The sequence below is a fragment of the Gossypium hirsutum genome, chromosome A08 (genome assembly GCF_007990345.1).
Source record: "Gossypium hirsutum isolate 1008001.06 chromosome A08, Gossypium_hirsutum_v2.1, whole genome shotgun sequence".
NCBI classification, from domain to species: Eukaryota; Viridiplantae; Streptophyta; class Magnoliopsida; order Malvales; family Malvaceae; genus Gossypium; species Gossypium hirsutum.
In genome coordinates, this window is record NC_053431.1 from 16445048 (window position 1) to 16456712 (window position 11665).

At 35.2% G+C, this 11665-nt stretch overlaps 1 protein-coding gene across 2 annotated transcripts; it reads right to left on the reverse strand.

Annotated features, from left to right (window-relative positions):
* Positions 1-1189: 1189 nt before the first annotated feature.
* On the reverse strand, positions 1190-10455 carry LOC107928822 (uncharacterized). 2 transcript variants are annotated; one of them, XM_041074423.1, is made up of 28 exons: positions 10138-10455; positions 9790-10015; positions 9549-9685; positions 8892-9008; positions 8655-8801; positions 7847-8481; positions 7469-7590; positions 7293-7384; positions 6612-6831; positions 6416-6482; positions 6115-6263; positions 5954-6024; positions 5691-5864; positions 5523-5594; positions 5011-5112; positions 4841-4930; positions 4432-4507; positions 4052-4148; positions 3862-3931; positions 3560-3739; positions 3352-3474; positions 3177-3260; positions 2832-3016; positions 2611-2749; positions 2158-2217; positions 1709-1813; positions 1350-1470; positions 1197-1245 (listed from the first exon to the last, which is right to left on the reverse strand). In XM_041074423.1, the coding sequence occupies exons 1-27, from the start codon at positions 10216-10218 to the stop codon at positions 1357-1359; spliced, it is 3735 nt and encodes a 1244-aa protein (XP_040930357.1). In that variant the 5' UTR covers positions 10219-10455; the 3' UTR covers positions 1197-1245; positions 1350-1356. The 2 variants fall into 2 exon arrangements, with proteins under 2 accessions (XP_040930356.1, XP_040930357.1); XM_041074422.1 differs by having other exon boundaries at positions 1190-1470.
* Between the last annotated feature and the right edge of the window lie 1210 nt (positions 10456-11665).

The window sequence follows — 11665 nt, forward strand, 5'->3', positions numbered from 1 at the left end:
AACTTTTTCATTGCTCTTTTTTTTTCTCCAATTTATTAGCAAAAGAAAGTGATGATGGATAATGTTTGAAATTAGGATGTTGCTACTATTGAATAAAAGGTAGTCCATATATATGATTAAGGAAGTGATTGCGGGGAGTGAGGCTTCAACCTTCTCGATGGATACACCATACCATTGCCGCACTGCTCACAAATTGGAGGCTTGAATTATAAGAACATTGACGACCTTTCTTTCTTCTTCTGGTTTTTTTTTTTTTTGAATAAAAATAAGTTTTTTTTGTTGGTGCAATGTGAAGGATTAATGAATACCACCTAGACGAGAAGCAAATATTACGAGTAAAGAGATAGGATTGATACCGAGACAGATCAAGTATTGATTTCAAATTAGTATCCAAATGAATGCAAAGATTACAAGTGAATTTAGGATTGACACCGAGATTTAAATTAGGCTCAATGAATGTGATCTATCATCAATGCGATTGTTTTTGTCTCATTCTCATTTAATTCATATGTTATGATTTTCTTTAGTCACAACAGAAAGATTTGATAATTGCACTCTTTAATTTTGAAAATTAATATTTTCCATTATGCTTCAACAAAAAGGAAGACTGCCAATTTTCTCAGCTGGAAAAATAAATGAAAAATAATCAATTACCCACCCAAAAACAACGAGACCTTGCCCAATTAATTTTTTGTTTTTTTATCATCATTTCTATTTATGATGATGTGTTTTAGGACTAAATTGATAGATTTATAAATATAAAAGGTTAAATTTATTAATTATTTAGAATTAAGATCAAATTAATAGTAAAATGTGTAAGTATTGAGATTAATGTGTTATTATACCAGTTACAAAAAGGCTTTCCATAATGCTAGTTCTTAATGAAATTTTAAAGTTAGATGACCAAAACAAGAACACAGGCATAGTGGGTGACCATTTGTATGGTTTACCATTTTTACAGCCACCATGAAAACCTTCAGCTGGCTCTCCAACCTAACCCAAAACCACCTATATTTATATATCATTTCCAAGGACTGGCATCACAGTTATAAAATTACAAGAATTACTTCATTGCTCATTTGTTACTTTTCTGTACAGGCAGAGAAGTTAGGTGTCACTTGAGGAAATAAGCAAAAGAGAAAGGAAAATGCTTTTAACAAAGTAACCTGCTCGATAAACATTCTAAAATGCTAACATCAAGACCCTGAAAATTATGAAAACCTATATACACAAGGAAGCTGGGACCTGCAAATTGGATTCCTCAAACAGATTTCTCAACTTGGCCACCTTTTATGGTGACATCCAAGAATGAAATGGGAAAAGGAATGGCTATAAATAAATAAAGATACCTCTCTTCTACATGAAGTAGCTTAGTTGTTTTTTCTTTCTTGATCCACCTTCTCCATATAACTCATTCCATTGAAGAAGCTCATTCATATTTGTAGACTCTGATGACACACTTGCACACACCTGACCATTATAACCAATCAAATCAAACATAACTATATATTAGCAGACCTTTTTCTTTCTCAAAACATACTTCCTTTAAAACATACACAATTTTTGCATTCCAAATAAAATGTCTTAATATAAGCTAAAAGCTCCCTCACATGCCAAGCAAATATAGGGGAAAATTACATTTCTCAGACTTCAACGGATGATAGAAACAATAAAATCTAAATATATAAATGATTTATGACCATGTTACCTGCTCATGTGCATATTTAAAATCATCCATTTTCAGAGAACGAATGTCAGCACTGCTATACAAGGAAGGCAAAGGTCTACTCTCAGCCGCAGCCAACGCTCTCTCCTGAAATTGCATGTTATATCAGTATGTACTCATGCAAGTGAACTTTCATATAAAAGGTATGCAATAGATCAGAGTAAGGGGTACAATTATCAGTCCAAACTCCACCCTTAAATATTTATCATCTTCTTGACATATCAGAACAAGGTAGTCTGGCACCAACCCACACAATTGCATAGAACACGACTAATCAAAATACGCAACTAATAATAGACACCATCAATAAAGTAGCATCATGATACAGATCCACCACCTTTTAGCACCATTTGCAAAACTATCATAAGTTTATATGCTCATAGCCGCAAACATATCATAGAACCTATAAAGCTAAAATATTAGAGACTGACCTTCTTTTCCTTTTCCAAAATTTCTCTTATGGGACAATGTGCAGCAGTCACACAAAGGTTCTGCAATATGAAATTTACATTAGGGAAATATAAATAGGTAAAAGAAAAAGCAACTTAACCCATTTAAAAGCTTCAATGTGGCTCTGAATAAATTTACAAGAAAACTCAGTCAACAGGAATAGAGAAGCCTTACTAATATCGTTGAATTAGAATCTTATTTTAGAAAAGCAAAGGGGGGGAGAGAGGGGGTTAAAAAACAGTTAACATGACACCCTAATACAGATGAGAACTCGTTAAGAATCAATATTTAGCTGTAAGGGAAAATGAGCTAGCTTGTTCAATGTATTATTAGCATGTGATTCGCAATTGAACTACTTTTTCTCTTCTTTGGTTCACAACATCCCCTTACAATTTCAAAACGATGAAATCAAGTGAAAAAGATAGAAAGGTAACCTTCAAGTCACTTCCAGAGTATCCATCAGTCATATTTGCAATAGCTTCCAAATCAACATTGGGTGACAATTCCTCTTTGGCTAATATAACTCTCAAAATCTTTTCTCTATTTGGAGCATCTGGCAAATTAACCATCAATCTGCACAACATTTAACAGGGTTAACAGTACACCTTGTAAGGTCAGACTAGAGCGACTCAACAAAACAACACATGCAAGTTACCTTCGAGGAAGCCTCCGGATGACTGCCTCGTCAAGGTCAAATGGCCGATTTGTGGCAGCAAGAACCAATACTCGTTCTTTGTCCTTTGTACGAAGGCCATCCCAATTTACCATAAATTCATTCTTCATTTTACGCATAGCCTCATGTTCACCTGGATTCTCCCTTCTTCCTAACATGCTATCAACCTAAAATAACCACCCAAGTCACTAAAATTACACATCCTATTCAATAAACAGGAAGAAGATGAAAACAATACAAGAAAAACAATAAAATATCAACAACTAATCTTCAGAGAACACAAAACAGACAAGAAACGGAAAATATATATATATAGGTTGAACAAACCTCATCAACAAAAATAACACTTGGTGCAATTTTACTGGCCAGAGAGAAAACAGCTTTAACATACTTCTCTCCTTCACCAAACCACTGCAAGACATGAAAATAAGTCATACATGTACCAAACAGAAACCATCTAACAGAGATGGTGCATGACATAGTTTCTATGCAGTTAAAATACCTTTGAAGTAATGCTGGACATTGATATGTTAATAAAGTTTGCACCAGCTTCAGTTGCAACAGCCTTGGCAAGCATCGTTTTACCAGTACCAGGAGGCCCAAAAAGCAATATTCCTTTAGAGGGCTGCAAAATAACAAAACAGGGTTTACTTTGAAAATGCACAATTCCAGGTAACATATAATAAAGCAAAACTACATGTTAGACCTACCTTCGTCAACTGTCCCTTGCAAAACAATTCGGGCCTTTGAAGGGGAAGCATCACCAATTCCTTCAAGGTGTCTTTGACATTTTCAAGGGCTCCAATATCATCAAAACTAACCCCAATATCACTTGGTGGAATAACATCAGCAAGAAGTTTCTTTTCAAATTCATTCTCAGTGACCACATCCTGGAATTAAGAAAAATAAATGTAGTTTAATAGAATATTAACTTTCTAACAAGAGCGATAACTGATAACCGTATCAGGGTAACAACTACACATAGAACCCAACAGAAGGAAGACAACCATACCTTGAGTGATTTCTTCAAAGTTTTGCTTTCACTTTGAATGCCTTGCAAAATGTCCAGACCATACTTAATGCTGCAATAGAGAATTTATAAAAAAGTTTGCACTAAAATAAAATGCAGAGACATTTAGCTCCAAAATCCAAGCTTCTGTTAACATTTCAGAGATATACACCGCAATAAATGGAGTACAAACCTTTCAGTTGAAACTACAAGTTTAGCATCTTTCAACAATACTCCAGAAGAATACATAAACTGATGGCTTAGGGCCCAGCCAACAACTTTCCCCACACCTACAATATTAGAAAGGTAAATGGATTAGTTACACTGAAGTACAAACAGGTACAAGATTTTGCTACTAACTCCTTTCCAAAGGTATAATCCTGTTTGTTGGGATCTCAGAGGAAAATGTTTTACATATTTAACAACCTTCAATATAGATGACTTATGAAATTTTCAAAAAGAAGCCCTGGAAATCTTTCGTATATTACATGGTAAAAAAGGTACTATAAATTAAGACATGAAGATAAACTTGTTATGCAGTTGGTATATAGTACGGAGCTCAAGAATACTTACTCTCATTTGTAAGAGTTTGATCCTTAATGCAAAGTGTTTCAAGATCAGGGCAATCCAAACCATTTTGATGGAGAATCTGATAGGACGGATCGGTTAAAAAGATTTCCAAAAACAGACTTGTACCTCAAATTTTCAAATATACTGTTTATCAACTTCAAAGTATAAGGACATTAAAGGGAACTTCTATCTGTTTGGAGAGGGAGAATGGGTTGGGGGAAGGTGAAGTGTTTATATTCTTCAGCTTTCTTACGGTTTCTTGTCACATTAGGTTAATAATCCTACACTTACAAGAAGGTTTTACAAAAGGTCAGGTACATAAGCCACTTTCAGGCAATGTACTGAAGCTCCTACCAACAGGCAGAAACAAAAAGCGCATGGAAAAAACAAAGCACAATTAAGCGATACTCACTGAGCGAATGCTAACAGTGTTTGACTGAGCTTTAAGAGTTTCAGCGTCACGCTCCAGTTGCTGCTTCCAGTCTAAAAGTAAAACTTCATCCTAACATGATTCAGGAATATTAAATTAAATATTTCAATAATCATACCAGGATAACTGATGCAGAAACTGACATGACCCACCTGAGGCAACTGGATTGTCACTTTGTTAGGAAAAAGCCGAGTAACTTGTTTCATGGTTTTAGGTGTTTCTTTGCTCCTCTCATGAAGTTTACCAAAATTATCCTGCATAAGGTTTGACAGTCATATTAGGTGTGTTGTTATAATTACAAAGCGAGAAAAATAGGCAACTGCCAAATAGCAATGTACTAAGGAAGTTAGTGCAACACATAGGACACTCTCTAGGAACAGTCACCTAGGTAACAAAACTGGAAAAACTACCCATTATAATAGCTAGGTGTGCGATGAATCATAGTAAATTCAAGTGAGGAAATATCTAAACGTTTTTAGATGGCAGTCATGTCAAAGTTTCAGAAAAACTCAGAGCATTCAAATTCAAAGTATAAACCTAGAAAAGTAAACATATAATCAAACATGCTCGTACTGAAGGTCAACACATGTAGAGAGTTAGAGATCACTAAGACAGTTGGAAAAGAAATACAAGGCAAAAGAAAAATTCTCGATTCTTGACATACCGGAAATGCAAGATCAAGTAAAGCAGTCTGGTTGACTCCAAACTTTGTGAACAAAAGGCCACCAGGATGAGACTGCAGAAACAAAAAATTGCAAAATTGAACGCTTAAAGATGCTGCATACATCATCAAAGAAAAAGCAGAGCTGAACAAAAAACATTATGTTCCTACTTTTTCCTTACGACTATCCATCTGGGTGTGAGAACCAATTACTACAACATTCGCAGGCAAATTCTCAACCTTACTCTTCAAGGAAGCATACACATCTGTATTTCCAGCCACAGACTTCTCTATGTCTTTCACAAACAATATCAATGGACCGCTTTTGCTTTCATTCAATGTAACCTGTAGAAGTGAGACAATTCAGAAATATATACTTTAAAATATGAGCATGATAAACCAATGCTCTGCAGTAATTAATCAATGACATGGACCTCAAAAAGTTCATTAACAGCCAGCTTGTCAACATCGTCACCTCCAGAACACTCCAAGCGAAGTGAGCTGGCTATAGAGTGAAAACACAGCGGGTAAGAAGGATACAAGTCAACAATGACTCATAATTAAATCGTTGCAAGAAATGAGCTGAAGAGCTCACCAGAACAGAAGAACCCATGATCTTCTTCACAAAGCCCACCAAGATCATTTCCTTCTGGAATAGATCTGTCAAACCTGACCCCAATTTTGGAGGAACCATTTTCTTCAAATGCAAGGACTACTTTGCCCCGAAAACCAATCATCGGTCCCCTACACACAAGAACTACTCAACCTTTTGCAGAACATAATGAATGCATTTTATGAAGTTTGGCCCTAGAGAAATTACATGTGTACTTGCTACTAAAGGGAAAACTGACCCTGGCAAATCAAAGCTGTAGGATATAAAGATGACACAAATATACCTTAAAGCAGGTTCTAGAGAAGAAAATCCAGATGGCAATGCGGAACCTACAAACTTAACCCTATCACCTAAAATTTTCAAATAAATTTCATTTAGAAGTAGGTGATGTTCCATCAACAAATTAACAGTTTAGGAAGCTAAGGCATAATAAAATAACAAAGCCAACTCTCCAGTATCATTCCAAAGAAATGCCATACCTTTCTTAAATGTATAGTTTTTAGATGTTGCAGTAGATACTTCCTGCTTTGGCAAAGCTTGGGAGCCCAGTGAAGAACCACCAGTTATATCAGCTTCAACACTAGAAGTTGGTCTCTTCTGCTGCAAAGCAGCAGGGTGTGCAGCTCTTTTGGCAAATACAGTAACCTTTTCAGCCCTTGAAGTTTCTTTCACAGCATCAACATCTTTTGATGTTGATCCCTAGTTATGTCGGGAAGGAAAATAATAGAACATAAGATGCCACAAAAATGTTCAGACATTTAGAAAATGAGAAAGTAAACAAGAAAGAAACTTTTGCAACCACAAGAAAGTAAAAAGGACTCAAACAAATACCTAGCTCAAGGAACATTTAAAACACAACTTTTCTAAGGAACATTCATCAAGAATTTGACACAATTTGCTTTCAAATTGAAAAGGAACTTTAGTGTTTTACATGCTTGGTGATGCAAGAGTTCTAATGTCGAACCATAATTATAGACTCCAAAAAATTTCCCCTGATCCATAGAATATTGAAGAATAACCACAGGCACAAGATTTCCAAAGGAATGATACGGGTAAAATTAAGTAGAAAGCAAAAACTGCAAATTTCAAACCAATCCGGCCCATTTAACATGCAATTGGAGGAAAAAATCAAAACAAGTTGAGGAGTGAAAGAAGCATACTCCAGGCAACAGAAGAGAATCGACAACTAGCAATCCAGCACCAAAATGTTTTGCAAGTGCCTTAACCAATGTCTCCTGATATATTTCTGAGCCTATACATAGCAAAGTACTCTCATCAGGAATTAGAACGTCCAACAATATTTAAATGGAAAATTAACAGAAAACAGCAACCAAACCTGCAGGACCAGATAACAATATACGAGGACTCATGGTAGGAAGGTCTGAGGCATACTTTGCAAATTTACTACACTTCAAATGCACATAGGTTGAGGCTATCAAAACATTCTTTGTTGTATCACTGTCACAATGGAAGTTTCAAGTAAAATTAACTAAACTTCACCAATGCTCCAAATCCAGTAATATAGGCAGTTAACTCAGTACAACTTTCACTGCATAAATAATACATGGACTTGCAATTTTGTGGAAATGTTGATATAAAAATAAGTAAAAGCAATAATTCAAAATTGTTTTCCCAAAACATAGAAACAAGGAATCATCAAAAAATATAAAAAAAAAGTGCAAAATCAAATAAGAGCAGAAAGCACCAGATTTACCTCAAATAATATGGAAAATTTTCAAAAGAGAGGTCTATATTGTCCGGATTGAGAATCCTGTCTCGTAAACTATCTTTAAATGCTTTTCGCTTGGTTGATACCAAACCCGAAGGAGGTTCAAATTCCTTAAGCATCTCTCTAATTTCCCTTTGCTCGTCTAGAATTTTGGCAATACTACCACTAAAATCAAAGTCAGTAGAAGTACCAGCAAGGATATGCAATAATGGCCTTAAAGAGTAACCTGCCCCTGGGATCTTCGTATTGTCAGCATCCATACTATCATCTAATCCAAGTCTATCAAGATTAGGGTTTCCATTAGCAGCTTCCGGTACAGAAGGAACAGTTTTCTCCCTTGAAGAAGCAGTTGCTGGATCAGTGTTACTAGCACTGTCCTTCATGTCAACTTCTGGAACACAGTCATCTGACACCTCACAACCAGAAGGTAGAGTGGACATCTCAGAATTTTCTTTTGTTGACAAAGAAGCCAATATTGTTGCTGCCCCAGCAACAGCAGATGGTTCCCCTGGTCGTGCCTCAATAATACCTTTTATAGGAGCAGTCTGGGCTTCTAAAATGCTTAGAGAAGATGGTAAGCCTGGGGCTGCTAAGTTATCATTGGTAAGCTGCTGAAAAATCTAAGTAACCGTCAAGGAATTATAGCATCTATTAGATGGGAGAAATATCATATAGCATCAAAGTTCAATTATGGAACACACATGAAAGTGGAGCCAAATAGACTTCCATTTGGGAGGCAGAGGAATAACATATCTGTAAAAATTTGTTAAGCCATGTTGAAGGAAAAGGATACATAAGCATGATCTCCAGTACTAGTGAAAATTAATTCATCTCCAGCATTTAGAATCAAACTAGTATTTTTACGGTAAGTCCTACCGTTAACCTGGACAGAACCTTTTCCACCTGTAATTTCTAGCAAGGCAATGGAAGTTCCATCTCTCTACATCGGGAAACAGAAATTCAGCACTCCCATAAACACAATAAAAAGTACAACGAAAAGGTTAAGAAATAATTATGTAAAGATCCATACCTCTATGTGCTTCACTTTGCACAAAATAGCGCTAATATTGTGATCCTTAAGACATAAGTTGCACTGATGGCTTTGTCCAACGGTGAATAGTGTGCCACACATGACTAAGTGAGGATTCTGGATGATATGAACATTAATAAGAAGTGGAAGCACATCATTTTAGCATGAAAACAACCAGAAGTATTAAAACCAATATAAAGAGGCTGATTGGTTTGTGGCTTGATGGAAGATCCTCCCTTAATGAAATTCAACAACAGAATACCTTCCCATGACTACTGAGGTTAGACCTCACTACAACAGAAAGCTGACTCTCTGAGGCAGCCTAAAAGTAATTTTCCTACCAAATTGACTCTCTTAAGTTAGGATTTAAATCATGATGAACTCCAAGATTCCACTCAATGATTGGAACCAAATCATCATTTTACCAGCAAATTATACAGTAATATTTCCTTGTTCCATAAAATTCAACTGCACAAAGTTTTAAAATCCGTTTTTGCCATAAATAGTTCATGGACAAAACACATTTTCTTCACTTCATTTATTGGCTAAAAGAACAAGGATTCCAATAGGCAGTTCTAACTGAACACGATTAAACAAAGGGACCAGGAACCAAAAACCAGCCCATAATTAAAAAGAATGTCATTTCAGAAAACATACTTGAGAATGCTGGGAAAGAAGCTTTCCCCACGGGAATTTAGAACCTAACTTAGCAGGCTTAATTGGCCTGTTCTTAGCCCGACCAGTAAGCCCTGCAGCAACCGTCTCCACTTTATCCGCATTTACAGCAGCTTCACCTAATTAACCAAAATAATCCCCCACATCAAAACCCAAAAAATAAAAATAAAAAATAAAAAATAGAACCTCACAAAACAAAATGGAAGATCAATTTGGATGGCACCTGAGGACCGCGGAGCCACCAAAGTACCGTTCTCCAGATCAGCAACGGCAGGCTTATCGATGGGAGACGCATCAACGGCCTTAGCCGCATCGGACACCCGTAGATCAGAGGATCGGAGCTCCATTACCCGTGAGTCCGACCCGGATTCCTTAGGTGGACCTAAGGTTTCGTTAACCGGTCCAGAAACCGCAGCTCCATTGTTGGACGACAAAGCCGGCTCAGATGCCTAAAGGGAAAGAAAAAAAAAAGAAAAAAAGAAAAGCCTATCAGTCTGGAATTCAAATCTAAAGAGAACGTATCAGGACAGACATGCAAAGTAAAAACCATAAGGAATAAGAAAGAAAAGACCTTGGATCGTTTAGAAGAAGTGGGAGGGGGAGAGGAAAGGGGGCGTTTGGAAGAGGAAGAGCTCCGTCGCGTCTCGACCATATCAATGTCAAACGATGGAGAAAAGGAAGGGTTTGGAGGAGGTTTTTCCTCTCTGGGTTTTCTCTAATTTGCAAAAATTAACCACCTTCTGGTTCGGGTCTTGCGTTGCCAAACAATAAAACAAATAGGAGAGAGAGAGAATCAGAAACAGAGAAGAGAAGAGAAGAGGGAATAAAAGGAAAAAAAAAACAGAAAGTGAAGAATTGCGCAAAGATCAGTTATTAAGTTTCCCTCTGCAATTTAACCTATTATTTATTTATCTTTTTTTTTATTAATGTCTCTCAACACTAATAACCTATTATTTATATAATTAAACTCATAATTCATACTTTTATAAAATAAAATTCATGTACTAATTAAATTGTTATAATGATTTTTTAAAGAAAAAACCTAAATATAATTTTTATCAATTAAAAAATATTTTTATAAAATAATAAATATTTATTATTATTATTAAAATTGTATAATAATAATGTTAAATATTAGAATTTTATGTTAGGACGTTATGAATATTTTTAAATAAAGGGGGACGTTATGATTTCTAATTTCTTAGGAAGATGTGAAGTGGGTTGTTTGGTTACGAGTGTATGGCAATGCTGGCTTGAAGTGGCCTCCCTAGCTGTCAGTGTTAAAAGTGTTCACATTTACATTTATTGCCTTTAAAAAAAAAAAACTAATTCATTCATTTCGTGGAATTTAAACACTTGACAGATATCGGTAAAAAAGGTTTGACAAATAAAGTTAGGAAAAATGTGTCATTTTTCATACTGTATTTGATTTTCTTTTAATTAAAGAAAATTAAGATGTGTCATGCGTTTAATTTACTTTTTATTTCACGCTATAGTTTCTAATCTCACTATCACTACTATTTTTATACTAATCGCAGATAAATGCACTGATCATCCAAATTCACTCTAAAGAAGAATAAAGTATAGAAATAGTCACTAAAGTATTACCTTTGTTTTATTTTGGTCACTAAAATACAAAAAATCAAATATTTTAGTTATTGAACGTTAATCGCAGTTTGAGAAGTGAGAGAAGTGTTGACGTGAGCTTTTTTTGTTGGTCTAATAATAAATTTAATATTCTAATATTTACATATTATATCAATTTGATCCTAAATATAAAAAAATTAATAAATTTAGCCCTAATATTTACAAAATTTGTTATTTTAGTTCAAATTCTAAAAAATTCAATAAATCTAACTCTCAGTATTTACAAAATAACAAATTTTAATTTTTAAAGAATTTTAAGTTAGCAATGTGCAGTTTTAACCCTTGTATTAAGATAGCTCACAAAACTTAGAATCCAATTGCTTCATGTTCTTCTGCAAATACTCAAGCATGGTTGTTGCAGTTGCTTTGGGGTCAAAGTAACACAAAGGGAAGGCAATTTACCCAAGCTTGTGCTCACTTTTGATCATGATAGGTAATACTCAAATCTTTAA